The sequence below is a fragment of the Ascidiella aspersa genome, chromosome 8 (genome assembly GCF_963924565.1).
Source record: "Ascidiella aspersa chromosome 8, kaAscAspe10.2, whole genome shotgun sequence".
In the NCBI taxonomy this organism is placed as follows: domain Eukaryota; kingdom Metazoa; phylum Chordata; class Ascidiacea; order Phlebobranchia; family Ascidiidae; genus Ascidiella; species Ascidiella aspersa.
In genome coordinates, this window is record NC_139454.1 from 5721094 (window position 1) to 5737674 (window position 16581).

Sequence of the window (16581 nt, forward strand, 5' to 3'; positions counted from 1 at the left end):
ACAGTAAAGCAAGCGCCCCACTTACCCGGGTGACAGGACTGGGGTTAGGGGATGTCCCGAGTTGTAGGGGGAGCCGGTTGATCCGGAAGTCTTGAGGACGACCGGGAGGAGACGGGGATCGGTTCTGAGGAGAAGGAGACTTTTAAAGTTTTGTTAATCTAGTTTAATCACAAAACTATGCTTTAGCGTTAACAAGTTATCTGCAATTATTAACCTCTATTTTTTAATATGTTTACATTTCAAGGTGGAATCGCTACTTTCTATTGCAACTCACGGTTATCTCACAATAACTATTTTGATACAGCCAATAATCTTTCAGTTGTTTATTGCGAAATGCGTTTTTTTGTACCAGAAAGAAACGCTACCTTGATTCAGTTTATTTTAAACTGCAGAAAGCAAACCTGTTATTTTTAGTGCAATTATGATCCGAATAGTTTTTTTAATCTGTAGTAATAAAGCCATCCACGAGTGTATGATAACAACATATGCTAACCCTGTGAGCCATTTATTTTACTTGTAGAATTTTATATTGATTTTTGACACTTAAAACTGTATTCCTGTTTTTTTAGTGTACTTTTATTTTATTTTAACCTAAAAGCCAAGTCAAAAAATGTTTACTTCTATTTAAAACTGTTTACTCCCATATTAACATGCCAAAAATGGTTAAGAACGATAGTTGGACAATGGACATGTTTTAAAAAGTGCGGAAATAAGTTTTAAAAATACTTCACGATTATAACGCGAAAACGGCAACAACTCCAGCAAAAATCAAACTTTGCTAAACTTCTTAGGCAAGGGACTTTTTGGCGGCGACGAGCGGGTTATTTACTGGAAGTGCGAGAACAACCTCACTCTCCACGAGAACCTTCTCATCCCGGTCACAAACCTGGCCAAGGAGAGGGCGTTACGCTTGGCCGCGCGTCAGCGGATGAGCGAAAAGGAACAGACGCGACGTCAGCTAACTGGTAAATTATTTTAAACGTTTTTTTACCTTACTCCACCGAAAGCCATCGCAGACTTACCGAATCCGTCGATCAATGATACAAGCACGGCGGGCTTGGAAAACAATTAACGCACTAATAATAAATCAATCTATACAAACCTAACTTAGGCAGCCCTTAAAAAGCTCGTACTGAAATACGAAAGGTTAACACTGGCCACAGCTTACTTTATGCCTGGACAAAGCACGAATGCAATCAATTATAATATACCAATGATACTCAACTCTTTCTTTAACCCCTGTCTTAACGCATACAACTCATACTGTTAATTTTACTACTCCGAAGAAGCTCATAGTGAAATACGCATGATTAACACTAGTCATAGCTAGGTAACCCCTAAAAGGCTCGTACTAAAATAGGAAAGGTTAACACTAGCCATAGCTTACGAGCGCTCGCATTTAAGCCTGTACAAAGCACGAATGCAATAAATCAACTTTTACCAACCTAACCTATACCCTGGATAGTGGTTTAGTCACCGCCGATTTTTCATGATGATCCATTTCAAGTCGGCATCTGATAGAAAACCAAGGCAGCCTAGAAAGCGAGTTTGCACACACTCGTTAATATTGCAATATTTTTTTTGTTAATGTGTAAATTCAATTCTGTACCATGGTAATGTTATTATTTATAAATTATAAAGGGGTTCTTCTGACAAATATGGATTCAGCGCCGGCGTATCGATTACCTATACGGGTAATCTTCTTTAGGGCAATAAACTTGTAACTTTACGTGGCAAAACTTATTATTTTTATTATTACGTTATTAGTTATTACTTATCTAACTTTCTAGGTACCCTGGACAGCGGTTCAGTCATCGCCGCCGTGGCTGCTTATAAATTACTCCAATATATCACCCCCAACTAATACTTGCTTTTTTGTCCAAATTCCCCGCTTGAAACTTCACAATTTCTTCCTTGAGGGGAATTCCCCCCGGTTAAGAATCTCTGATCTAATCCAAGCCAACCTAGGCAACCCCTAAAAGGCTCATACTGAAATACCAAAGGAGCTCACGAGGACTCTCATTTATGCCTGTACAGCGCACTAATGCAATAACTTAACTTACCTAGGCACCCTGGACAGTGGTTCAGTGACCGCCGCCGTGGCTGCCATGAACCTAGTCGAAACCGAAAACTACAGCAACGCCAATTTCAACAACAACAGTAGCGAGTTGCGTGAGACCCTATCTAACCCCATCCCACCCAAGGGGGTCACCTTCAGCGTGCACGCTACGTCAGAGTGGTACGAGGTCACTGACGTCATCACTATTCCGTCACCGATGACGTTCGGCCCGCCGCCGGCCTCCGAGATGCGCCTGAACAAGATGGGACCTAACGACAGACAGGTGAAACTGCGATCTTTATTTGAAACCTGTTGAGTGTTTGTTTTTTTACTAAATTAAATATTTGGGGGCATAATGGTTGGGGGTTGTATAGTCAGACGTTGTAAGACTATCGAAGCTCATACAGAAGTGGGTAGCATTTTGAACATTTCGAATAAATCTTTGTTTATTTTCGACATCGTGTCAAAGATATATTTGAAGGGTTCAAAATAATACTTATTTCTGTATGGGCTTTGGTGTTCTTATACGTCTAGCAAAAAAATGATTTCGAAAAAAAAAATTTTCGAAAAATTTTTCGATTAAAAAATGTTTTCAAAGAACTTTTTGAGTGTCGCCTTCCTTGATATTAAATTATAATGGATCGGGTAGCTGTAAGGACAGATGAACGCGGGCGGATATAAAATTTGGCTCGAGTTTGTTTTTTTTGACTTGAGTATTTACCAAAATTAAAAGCAAACTTTCAATAACTGTTGTTTCTGTAAAAAATATGAGAGTATAGTTTTAGACTCACTCCTCAAAACTATTTCGTTACGAAAACAATCAACCAATTTTTTTAGCATGATTACGGCAATATTGGCCGAACGAATGACCCGCGAGATGTAGTTTGTTAACTATACATATAGAAGATATAAATGTGTGTTAAAAATTTAGGTTATATCCCTACATTTTCAAAAGGGCCTTATTGTACCTGGACAGGTTTATGAAAAATATCCATTGTCCGTGCAACAATTATGGAGAGAAGAAAGCAATTTCGTATTTTACGAAGTACCATTTTATATATTTATCAAGGTTTGCTGAAGCCTAAGGTGTAGCTTTGTATAGTGTCGATTCCTAGCTATACTTAAAAATAAGCGCTCAACACTAAATAAGTACCAATATATGGCCACAGGATGACGGTAGCGTGCCACTGGAAGTGAACTTCACCCCTCACGGCCCCGGACACTATCCATGCGACATCGTGCTTAAATCTCCCGGCGACGTGCGACTCTTCAGGATCGAATGCACCGTCAACCCAGCGGGCACCAACGCGAAATTCGATTTCCGCACGCCGGCGCACCAGAGCATCACGCAGAGCATTCCCATTGTAAGTAGAGGGTGACGAGGGAATGGAGGTTTTGTAAGTTTAGTTGGATGATCCATATACATTTAAAAGCGTATCTTGCAAAGTTGGATGCACGACCTCTTGAAAAAGTCTAATATGTCTAAGAATGAAGGTTTTGTGAGTTTGGTGCTGTGATCCATATAGATTTAAAAGCGTATTTCACGGAGATCAATACACTGCTTCTTGTGATAGAGACTCCTATTTCTAAAGAGAAATGTAAATCGCTTAGCCGGTTAAAACATTTAAAAGTCGCAATGGTTTGTCAAATTTATGTCATTAGTGATATATTAAATAGCATTTTATGTTGCTTTTACACCCATCGCCCAGTTACATGTCCTTTATTCACAAAACACTTGAGTTTTTAATTTTCTCCTTTACGGATGGACTTTTAATTAAAGTGCTTTCATAAAGTTTATTCAGTTTATACTTCTGACTCAGTGTTTTTTTTCTTCATATTGCTTCCGCAATTCTCTCCAAGTGTTGGCGAAATCCTGTTAAGGACCAATCCCATTAAGTCTAACCATTTAAACCTACTGCAAAGTTGTAATGGTTTGGTAGGTTGCTTGTACTAACAGATTGAGCAAGCATTGGCGCATGGTTGTTTCTCGACTCGTTCCCTTCTAAGCCTGTGTAGCTCAGTTAGTAGAGCGACGGTCCCGGCTTGACCGGAGGTCGTGAGTTCGAACCTCAATGCAGGCTAGTTGTTTTTCTAGTCTGCTCTGCTTGCATCATAGATCAACAGATTCGGTGAGTCTGCGATGGCTTTTCGGTGTACTGGTTGGTAAAATTTATGTGTTTAGTGATATATTTAATAGAATGTTAGGTAGCTTTAACGACAGTTGTCTTTTATCCAAAAATCCCTTTAAATTGTATCTTCTCTGGTGTTTGTGGACTTGCAATTAAAGTGCCGTGTATCATAAAAAAAAAAAATTGCATAACATATTACTTCTGAATTAGTGTCTCTCAAAAGTAGAGCAACGAAGCTTCAGGGGCCCAATTATCATACTTAACTTTTTGTAAGCCAACAAAACATGGGACATTTGCATAAATCCGTTCGAAATTAATGAATACAAGACATACAGTCGTATTGCTTTCGCAATTGTGTTGGCGAAAATCCTGCTAAAGACCAAACCCAATAAATCTGACCTTGTTAAACCATGGCAGTCGTCGGCTCATGATCTGAAAAACCCTGTTCCAACTGACGCCTTCTGTTCAATGCTTGCCTTAGCTATTCAAGCGAGATTGGACTGCGTTGTCCAAATCCTAAGCTTATACTTGTTTCTTGCAGCAAAACGCGTCGAACCACGACTGGGAGCTGATGTGCACCGTGGAAGGTTCTGGGTTCCACGGGCCCAGGTACATGCTGGCCAAGGCGGGCCAGACCACCTACTACCCCCTCATGTTCAAGCCGCACGTTGAGTGCTCCATCGCCGGAAATCTAACCATCAAAAACAAGTAAGCGCGCCTGGAGAAGAGCTATAGATTGTTTTGCTATTAATTAAGACTACCCGAGTGCTGAGTCCGACCTCCGCATGCGCAGTATCAAATTTCGAAACTGATAAGGCCACACACTGTAAAATGTAAAGGCATATAGCCCAACAAGTGGGTGAAATGTATGGCAACCTATAAGTTTATTGCTGAATAACTTCCTAATTTTGGTTACGTTAATGGCTGAAATCCAGGCTAAAAAGTCGGAGCCGGACTCGGGAACTGACGAAATCTCACATTTTGTCGTACTCGGGACTCAGGATGGATATTCAACAAGTTACTCAGTATGTTAGTAAAGTCAAGTTTTTTCACTTTGCCCGTTACAGACCGCGTTAAGAGTTACGCCTAATTTTCCAAGTGATTTTTTTAGTTTGACATTTTTCTTGCCACTTAGCTACTCTAGTACTCTCGTTTTAGGTTAACAAATATACCAAACTTCCATGAACATGATTTGGACGGTTGGTCTTTATTATTTTTCTGCAAATCCGTCCTTTTCAGTTTATTTGTATTTTTTTAAAGCAAATAAAGTTTACTCCACGCGTACAAGGGTACTTCATTTCTAAAGTTGTTAAACGCATAGCATTTGCACGTAAAAGCGGTCGTCCATCTGATAAGGCCACAAACTGTAAGGTATGAAGTTGGAATAGCATATTGTGAAAGTCGGGCTCATTTTTTTTGGCTTATTTTTGACCGACTTCGCATCCCTGCTTAAAATCACTTGCCTTTCGCAGAAGCGACGGCACAGAGCACATTTTCAGTCTTCGCGGCGTAGGAGAAAGCCCACTGTCACTGGAGCACCTCGAGATATCGGCCACATGCCGTGAGACTTGCAAGCGATCGGTCAAGGTGCCCAACTTCTCGGCCAATAAGCTCACGTACAAGGTTTTCTCCGACTTGCCGTTCTTGGACGGAGCCAACGCGATCACGGTTATGAAGGTAGGGGATTCGGTCCTTGGCCGCACATGTTGAAATTCTGTAATTAGCGTTGAGACCTTTCGTTTCGGTTTTAATAAATTTCGTACAACGGATTCATCCGGTAAATCAAATATATACATGACAGTAAACAAACCAGGGCGCACACATTTATATTATAAAGCTGATTGATGAAAAATTCAACTATACAATTATAATGTAAGAGGTTAATAAACAAACTACGCATCTATCCCATGCAGGGCATCACAAATTAAAGGTCGGCCAATAAAATTTAAGGCATTGGCATTTTCAGTATTTTAGCTTAGAAATCAGGCGTTAGGTGGTATCCGTATATACATGAGCTGGCTCGATTTATGGATTAGAGATAGTCTACCACTTGTCCTAAGCTGTTAATTCATGAATTTTTCAATTAAACCAAAGCAGTTTTTGTCTTTAAAATAAATCTAAGCATTGTAAAATTATGAGAAAAACATCTTACTTGGCATGAATATGTTACGGCTGAAATTGCAGAACAGTAGATAAATTATAAGTTACAACCTTTGTGAAATTGGACAAGAAGTTTAAAGTTTCAACAAAAAGCGAACAAAGTGAACCATAAATACTCACAGATTACCCATGTTTTTGTGCTTTAGACACTTTGTACTACTTTTTGCTAAATCTTAGTATAAAGAGCTGATTCTTCAAGTGCCAAAAGGGGACTTTCAGCCTATAAATTTTGTCTTGCGCCATTGTACTTTTTGATAGACAGATCAAAAAGTATTTCCAAGGCAATCGGCCAGCAGATGTATCAAAAACGATCTTCCATTTTTTGTCCAGGGCGAAGCAGAAGAGTACGAGTTCGCCCTATCGCCCTGGCAACGCGGGGTCACCACGGGCGTCCTGGCCTTCGTTGTGGACGATGATACCAATCTGATGGAAGTCCCGGAGCACTCGAAGAGCCTGGACACTTCCAAGACTCCCAACTTCCTGCGTCCGAAACACCTCAGCGAGATTGAGGGACTCTCAGGATACAGGTAAGCACGAAGTTGAATCCAACCCGAGCAGTGAACGCGTCCTGTGTGAATCCCAACTCACATGTTAAGCTTCGAGATTCCAGTCATTTCGCGAACCAACCTGAATTTTAAAGGCAAGGTTGGACTCAAGACCGAAAAAAGAACAACATCTTCGTCGGAATAGAACACAGTTCGGAATAAGACCAAAATAGGACTAATACTTATAGTCGATTTAGACGTTATTACGACTCGTCTAAATCGGAATGGACTCAAGCCTGGCCGAAATTAGAACAACATTAACGTCGGAATTAAACACCATTCGGAATAAGGCCTGAAAAACACTAATAGATAGTCGTAATAACGTCTAAAGTGGAATTAGAATAATCCATATTACCATAGCATTAAGCACAAGACCTAATAAAGCCAAATTAGCGGTGATTATCACGACAGTATAAGATCTAAAATCGTCTGAATAACACCTAAACCCGACGAAACAAGAATTAAATGACAAAATAAAGCCTATACAACCTTTTACCTTACTCAAAACCTAACCTATAACTTCATCACCTTCATTTCACCAAAAAGTGAGTCAACCTCTTGGCCTTAATCAGATTAGTTCGACCCTTTGTTAATAGTGTTTTAATAAATCGATTGGCTTTTCCCAAATCCTGTTAATCTTCAAACAATGTGTGGTCAAACCCTAAATCAGGGATTCTTAAACTTTTTTTACCGCGGACCCCTAAAATTTTTTTTGACGTTGCGTGGACTCTGATAGGCAAAAATTTTCAAAAAATAACGTCATAAATTGACGTCACAATACAAATAAACTTCATAAATTTGTTGATTTCAGTCTAAAAAATTTGAAAGTGAATGGAGTCTAAATACATTCAGTGCACAACCGTTTTGTTTTTAATTAAACTGCTTTCTTTAAAAAAAGTATTACTTCTTAAATTTACACTAATATTTCGATTATACCTTCATGGACCCTTTAAAACTAATTCACGGACCCCCAAGGGGTCCATGGACCCCATTTTAAGAACCCCTGTCCTAAATAGTTCGACTTTCCAAACTTAACGTTATCTATTGGAAAACAGCCAGTGACGTCATTTAGTTTCAACGTGAGTGAATATTCACCCTTGTTTATTTAGGGTTTGGTACTCTATTGAAGTAAACACAGCACCGGCCGATCCTATTGGCGTACTGGAGGTCACGTGTCCTGTGCAGCGAAGCAAAACGGTTGAGATTCCAATCAAGAATCCGTCGGCAGACAACGTTAAATTTGAGGTGAAATTTCGATAAACTTTGCCGTACGAATATTATCTCCAATTTGTGCAGAATGTTATGACTTACCTAACATTAATAATAGAGATAGCTAAAACTTTTTTTTTATCATAAACTGTTTTTTTCTTTACAAGTTGAAAAATAAACCTTTCAGTTTTGTAACGTCCTAAAAACCAGCAGATTACCTTTAATGTTGGCCTATGTATTTCATTTTTTAGGTTCGGGTTTCAAAGTTTAGTTATGCGTTTCAACCTTTTTCTTATTTCATTATATAAATATAATCTTCGTATATAAGCGGTCATAGGAATCTTTAGCCCAGAGATACATAAACTTTTTTATCGCGGACCCCTAAAATTGCTTCGCGTGGACTAGTGTCGGCAAGAAATTTGATGACGTCATTCATTTACCTTACAATAACAAATTGACTTCAAAACTGCTCGTTTTGATCCAAAAATGTAAAAGCGCAATGGAGTCTAAACATACATTCAATGCAAAAACGTTCTATTTTTAATTCAACTTCTTCGAAAATTTTATTACTTTTTAAATATACACTAATATTTCAATAAAGCCTTTATGGCCCCCCTAAAAATAGTTCATGTACCTTCTTCAACCACGGTGTGTTTTTCTACTTCAAAAAATCTCGTTTTCCAAAATATCGCAGGTCCAAGTTTCAGGAACCTCTGTTAGCGGCGAGAACAGCCTCTCTCTGGCGCCTCGCGTGCCGGCCACCTACCGGTTCCAGTACGCCCCTTGCCTGGTTGGCCAAAGCGAGGGCTCGGTGGTGTTCTGCAGCGAACTGACCGGCGAATTCTGGTACAAGCTTCTTCTCAAGTGCGTGTCCCCGCCCCCGACACACCTCCCAATGATGGACTGCCAACTCGGTAAGGCCAGGATTGAAGAAAAACAATATTATCAAGGTGCATTGTTACGTGACAGTCACGGGTCAAGCCATTACAAAATGTCCTGTGGAAAACGAGAGCTAGTTTAGCTTTTTCTATTTCGTATAATTCAAGCAGCAGAAGCTGATAAGTTTAACACATGTTTACAGTTACAATGTCGAATGTTTCCTTTAACTTATGATGATGACGTATCGAAATGTCTTTATTAGTCTATTTGGCTTTGGAATTCTTTTTCAAATTAACCTATGTTGTTCACCTGTTCAACACCTGAAGGTGCTAATTAATTCTTCGACTATAGAAACTCAGAATGATAGCAATTGCGTCCCACCTTTTATAAGTGCTGATGCCTTTATTTACTTCTCAGTCACATTAACTGAAGAGTTAATTCATTACCAACCCATATTTTTTGTCTTTGAATCCATTATCAACCTATGTTTCTTGATCAATTTTGCACACAAAGTGGGGAAGGAGGTTGTATGGTTTGCATCATTTCTTATTTATTATACAACAATGTGTAAGCACAATATAGCTTCCTTTGAAGAATTTTTGTAAGAATGTTTGTACAAAATACATTACAAAAGACGTTTCTTTGAGTTTATCAGACTTAGCAAAGGCAAAAGGCAGAAACGTGCGGACAACTCATTTCTCCCTTTAAAAGAGACACTTTTTTGCGAGCGAAAATATATAGCTTTGCATAAAATGCAAATCCCACCAGCTATAAAAAAAACTCCCAAGTCTATTAAAGGCACTTGTTAACAACAAACTCGTTGTTTGGCAGGATCGTGGTCGCGCCAGTTCATCACAATCTCGAACCCGAGCGACGAACCAATCGACGTTGAGGCGAGCATCTCAAACGGCCGCAATTTCTCACTCGATATCCCGCCGACAGCGGCGCGTCTTTCCGATGGCTCGGAACGACCGCCCTGCTTTTGCGTGCAGCCACGATCGGGCGTCGACATTCCCGTCCAGTTCATGCCCACTTCGCTCGGCGCGTCTACGCATCAGACAACAGGTCGGCTGCAGCTGCTGCTGTGTTGAAAAGGATTTGTGTTTACTTTAACTTTAAATAGGACCTGTTTTTTTTTTGTTTGTAAGTAGTTTACTTGTTTCAAAGTTTATTTCCGGATTGTAAGTTTTTTTTCTAAGAGAAAAGGTACAAAGTGCGTCTGGAATTGATTGATTGATTGGAAATGCTAAAAAATAATGATTGATTGAAATTGCTAAAAAAAGATTGGTTGATTGAAAATGCAATAAAAGATTGATTGATTGATTGATTGAATAATTGAAAATATTAAACTATTTGTTTGACTGATTAATTGATTCAATATGCTAAAAAATAATGATTGTTTGAAATTGCTAAAAAAATATTTATTGATCGAAAATGTTAAAAAAAATTGTTTGATCGATTAAAAATGTATAATTAGGATTGTTTGATTAATTGATTGATTGATTGATTAAAAATGCTAAAAAAATATATTATTTTCGCAGTGACCCTTCGTAGCAAACATTTGGGCGAGGCCGTATACCTGGCGGCCGGTCGTGGACTGGCGCCGGCGCCGATGGAACCACTGAGCGTCAGCGCCGCCACAGGTTCCAGCACCTCGCTCATTCTCCCCTTTCGCAACCCGACCGACGTCACAGTGCTGGCTGACGTCACAATTCGTGATCGCGATCAGACAATCAACCGGATTTCTTCATCTGTTATAAGGTTCAAATGCTCGCATTGGAGTTAGTTTGTCTGCCTTGTTAAGCGCAAATTATTGGTGAAGCACCAACTAAGCGTTTGTCAATGTAATTTTATTACTTGCCATATTTAGCTCCAGTGTTATTTAACCCCTTACTCTGTTACCTATCTTAATATACTCACTATAAAAAAGTAATCAACGCATTGTTGCGTCTGTTGAAAATTGGCATTTTTTTTAGCAGCAATTAAATTATCTAAATAGTTTTCAGGTTACATTTTTATTATGGATTAGGTATATAAGTGCAGAGGACTTACGTTATTTTTATTAAACTACTATCATTTTGGTCGTAAAGACGGTAATAGCACATCTTAGTTAAATACCATTAACTGATATTTCTGTTACGTCGGAATATAAATTTTTCTCTACAAAAATAAGTATAAATGTAATTATGTTTAATGCGTAGCTTCTGTAAAAATATATTTTGAAAAATGCAAACAGTTTTTATGTAGTTGCAATACTATTAACTTAGACTGGTGCCTCAATTAATCAAAATGTCTGGAAAAATTTCCTTCTTTTAGTTAAATCATCGGCTGAAACCCTATTTTACTTTTGTTTATTATGTTTTCCCAACAGGAATAGCATAACGGCCGATTCAGCATTTTGTCTCCTGCTCAAGCATACAAGCAACATTAAGCTTCAGCCTCGTCAGACAATTGACATACCATTTACCTTCGCCCCGGACGCGGTTCGTAAAAAGCGTATTAAAACCTCCCTATATAGTTCTTCATAGGCCCTATTATTATCGTTTGGCAAAAGAATCTTTTTACAAGTGTTTCTTCATGGGTTGGAGCGAAATTACCTTGTTGAATTGTTGGATTTTTGATCCTTCTGGTTACATTGCTACGTGATCATCTAATTTCAGTTGTGTTTTTTTTTTTCTATTATTTTAGACTAAATGAGCTAGAAAATCCTTCATTTTGTGGTTAAATGAAATTTACGACAAGACATTCATACAATCGGTCTGTTTTGGGTAACCTCAAGCATATGGCGAACTAGCTTAACAAGTAGTTTGAAGGTACTTCCAAAGAGAAACTATATTCGCGCAATGTGTATTTTTAAACAGTTTAATTTACGCAATATCTGTCGCCTCAAAACACCAAGCTCAAACCAAAAAGCAACGAAATTAAATCTGCCAAACAGACTACAATCTGCACGTATTTTGTCGTTTTTCCACCCTTCTTCTACTCAAAGTTATGTTAACAGCATTTGCTTTTTTCGTTTTCCAAATAGATGCGCCGACATGAGGGAGCTCTGACCATTTCCCTTCGTCGTGAGGACGGGAGACCTTGGCCAGACGAACACGACGGTATCGAAGATCTAAGTGGCAAGTTTATATAATCATCTTTCACACTATTGTACAGTATGTAAAAAAAGCGAATGTATTTCCAGCCTCTATAGCAGTGGTTGTCAACCGCGGTGCCATTGCTAATGCCCAAGTGTGACGAGAAATATTTGAGAATCTTTAAAATTAAAGCTCAAATAGAAGCGCAACGCTTCGAGCAACAATCGATCAGCAAAGTCTTTTAATATAGATATACATTTCGCCTTGGAAATAAATGGAATTATTAATTTATCTTATTTCAGTATTCTAAAATTGAATATGATAAACTAATGATGCCATTCATTTATATGGCGAAATGCATATTTATATTTAAATGTTTTAGACCTTACTGACTGATTGTTGCTCAAAGCGGTGCCCTTCTCAAGCTATTAATAGCTTTTAGAACTTTTATATGCGGCATTATGTGTTCTGTCGGAAGGCAAGATTCTGTTGTGGAATCACATACTAAGATTGAAGCACAAATTACCAAAACACCAAATATGTTGTATCGCCATCACTTGGCTTATAGCTTACCGAAACAAATTGTTATTAAATTTCACTACAAATCTCACTAAAATTGTCTTCAGGCTTGAACGGCAAATCTGAGGTCGACCATGACCGCTTGAGGTCGCTAAGCAGAGGTGACGACGGTTCAGTTAAAGCCATACGATGGGTATTCCCCGTTCATGGGATACCCGAAGTCAGGTCAACGGAAAGCAAAGGTGAGGCGAAACTAATTGTTGTTTAAATTTAACAGACATATTTTTTTCCATTGCTGTGCAATGTGTAGAGAAATATAGGGATACAAATTCAGTTTGATTGTGATCGTACAAGTTTAACCGTCATATTAGTTTTTGTGTGTCAACCAACTATAATTGTCAGGCTTATAAGTTTTAGTTAGGCTGATGCCGATTTTGAGATAATTGGGAGGTTGGGACTAGTTGTCCTTATTAGCTAGCACCAATTTGTTGATTTTTAAATGTCTATACTATAGTTTTAATTAAAGGTATGTTTGTTTAACTTCTCTGTTCTCGTACTGTATTAATAGGCATATTTTGTTTAATGAAGTTACAAAATTTGCCTTATTACAACAATTCAAGAATGCCTGATTAGCAGCGAAATCCAAAGCAATGTTTGTATACTATATAATATGAAACATAAACCGTCCTTTATGTTTCAAGCATTGGTCAAATTGTGTATATTCTGCGGTCTACACTATTTAAAGTCATGCTGACCAACAATTACAGAATATAGTTTTAGATACACCCTGGAACTACAGTAGATGCCTTTGTAACGTATTTTATAAAAATCGATCGGCCTAGTAGGTGTTATTACCATTTTGTCCTTTACTTAATAACATTTCATCAGTTCCGAAGCGTGTTATTTTACATTTAAGGCAGTTTTTTTTTAACCAGGGTTGATAGAACTGTTCCAAGGGGATGTTGGAATGCTAAATCAGACATATAAAATCTATTACTGTAATTTATTTGTTTACTCACTTAAGTATTAAGCTTTCAGCAATAACTCATGCCATCATCAGTGTAAAAATCAAGTAAAGATAATAGCGGTTTTACACTGATGATGGCATGAGTTATTGCTGAAACGTCTGTAAATTGCGAAATGTCGCTTTTATCAAATATTATGGCTTTTATATTTTTATTGAAGTTACTAAAAAACCCGTTTATTGTGTTCCAAAGCTTACTCACATTGTGATATTGTGTTATCAGTTATGTGTATAAATAAAACTACAATAGGTTTTGTTATTTAAGCAATTCTAGAAGGGGGTGCGAGAATTGGTTGGTGATTTGAAAGGATACAGTAAGGAAAAGGCTACTAACAACTGATATACATTATTTGTCTTGTTGGTTCTCATATTTTTCAACATGATACTATATGGTGATTTGAAAGGAGTTGGTCAAGGAAAAAGTTTAAGAATCACTGATTTAAGCGTTAACGTTCGTTTTTTGTCGCTTTTCTTACAAACAGAAGCCACCCTCCATTGTCAGGCGCGCAGTCGCATCGAGGAGCGTTTAGAGGTCACCTTGACCGGTGCGGTGCCCAGCTCATCTTCCGGTCACAACCTTGCCCGCTTGAGGGCGGTCACACCCCTAGGTCAACAACGAAGGTCATCCGGGATAAGCGACGGCGTGGCGGTCGAAGGTGAGTCAGCTAGTTGTTATTCACCTAAATTTTAATTTTTTTTGCTATTTTAAGTGAAGAGATTATCGCTTTTTTTTCACAGAGAACTCATTGGATAACTTAATTGCAATTTTTTTGACTTAATTGCAATTTTTTTTTTTTTTTTTTCATTTTTACCTCTGATGGGATATTATTTCTAACGTGCCATGTCTGTTTTTGCATAACATCCTTTTTACTTTCTGTGCGTTTTCCTATTCTGATTCTTTTTTCAAATCTGCACAAGTTGTACCATAATTTGTTGTAAAACTCGCTCTGAACTCGACCACTGTTCTTAACTCGTTCAAATTCGTCTTGTACACTCGTCAAAACTTACCTTAACCTTAATAACTTGACTTATTGTTACTCGTTCAAAACTTCAATGGAATTTAACCCAACGAAAAAATGTTGTGAAACTCTACAAAGCAAGCTTTTAACTCGACCTTTGTTCTTAAATTGTCAAAACACTCCCTAATCTGTTGCAAACCCGCGATAAACTAAACCAGTGATCTGTACCCGTTCAAACTCGTCCAAACTCAATTAAACTTTAATAACTTCTTCAAAATTATGCTCGTTCTAAACTTCACTTTCCTCTACCCGAATAAAAACATTATTAAACTGTACAAAGCAAGCTCTTAACTCGACCACTGCTGCAACCTTGTAAAACTCACTCTAAACTCGACCACTGTTCTTCACTCGTCCAAACACTCTCTAAAGTGGCACGAACCCGCTATAAATTAAACCAGCGATCTGAACTTGTTCAAACTTGTCCAAACTCACTTTAACTTAAATATCTTCCCCAAACTTATTTGTAGTCGTTCTAAATTTCAATTGACTTTAACCCGAAGTAAAAATAATGTAAAACTCTACAAATCGTGCCATAAACTCCACCTTGCTTTAAACTTTTAAAACACGCTCTAAACTCTACCACTATTCCTGACCCGCCACAATACTCTCTAAAGTGGCACGAACCTGCTATAAACTGAACCAGTGATCTGAACTCGATCAAACTCGTACAAGGCACCCACCTTACACTCGTCCAAACCCACTTTAACTTTAATAACTTCTCCAGACTTATGCGTACTTGTTCTAATTTCAATTGAATTTAACCCGAAAAAAAAATGTTGTAAAACTCTACAAAGCAAGCTCTTAACTCGATCACTGCTGTAAATACTCGACACCGCCTGCAACTTTATAAAACTCGCTCGAAACTAACTCGACCACTGTTCTTAACTCGTCAAAACACTATCTAAACTGGCACAAACCCACTATAAACTAAACCAGTGATCTAAACTCGTTCAAACTCGTCCAGGGCACGCCGTGGCGGATGAGTTCTCGCACCGAATCGAGTACGCGGACCCGGACGCCCGACTGCAGCTCGAGCAGGCGCTGGCGGTGAGTATTGTACGGATGGAACGAGATCCACACTCCGGAGTGGTTCTCCTACTCTTCAACCTTGTCTTCTCTCCATTCCGGATGCTCAGGTGGGTTGTTGTGTAGTCTTCTCTGTATGTTGTCTCCTTGTGTTGGAGCCTTTTTATGGATAACGCAGAATATTTTCCATTTTCGGGAGGCCTCATTGGCGAACTTTTCAACCACGTACAAAATATTATTACAAAGCTAACACAGACAAAAATGTAAAAACTAAGTTAAATGCAATTCTCAAATTATACTTAGCGCCAGAGTAAGCAATACCTTCCACTCTGCAAACTAATATATACCAATAATTGTCACTTTTGTGGTAGATGTTAGCTAAATTTCATATTTTTATTTAAATGAACCCAGCAATGTACTTGTATTTATTTGCCGGGTTGTTCCTGTTTAGACTACCAGTGATTTTGCTGAAGCGCATTTTGGTGCAAGTGCTTTATGACCTATTTAATTGTGTAAGAATTCTATTACTTGCAGTCAAACGGTTCACGGTCAATGAGCACATGGTACCGTCAAATTATAGTTGTACTTACAGCAGTTGGTTACTCTATCTTGTCGCGGTAGGGGCACACATTGTTAGTTACTCGTAGGTGCTTGGCGACCATACGCCAATGCTTGCTACATGCTGTTAGTACAATCTACTCCACATTAAACAGGATCTACAGTACACTTCAATTTCGGTGTACTAAAGATACGTAAGCCATAATCCTTGGTCAAAAAGCAGCTTCAGAAGGGTTAGATCACGATTGTTAACCCACATATTTGTGTGTATCTTTCATTGCTTAATAAAACAATCATTAACTTTTCCCTTTAAGATTTGCCGGAAACACTTCTTTCACACCCAGAAAATTCATCTAGTTTTTATCACGTTTTGC

At 38.4% G+C, this 16581-nt stretch overlaps 1 protein-coding gene across 1 annotated transcript in view; it reads left to right on the forward strand.

Moving 5' to 3' along the window:
* LOC146135333 (cilia- and flagella-associated protein 47-like) overlaps window positions 1-16581 on the forward strand; it is a 118398-nt gene that overhangs the window by 99332 nt on the left and 2485 nt on the right. The window contains 15 exon segments of the mRNA XM_083396354.1: window positions 792-965; window positions 2068-2342; window positions 3229-3423; window positions 4730-4896; window positions 5661-5865; window positions 6679-6875; window positions 8003-8138; window positions 8797-9016; window positions 9813-10046; window positions 10523-10742; window positions 11353-11464; window positions 12010-12103; window positions 12688-12822; window positions 14087-14260; window positions 15588-15759. Coding sequence (XP_083252480.1) covers window positions 792-965; window positions 2068-2342; window positions 3229-3423; window positions 4730-4896; window positions 5661-5865; window positions 6679-6875; window positions 8003-8138; window positions 8797-9016; window positions 9813-10046; window positions 10523-10742; window positions 11353-11464; window positions 12010-12103; window positions 12688-12822; window positions 14087-14260; window positions 15588-15759 — 2710 coding nt within the window.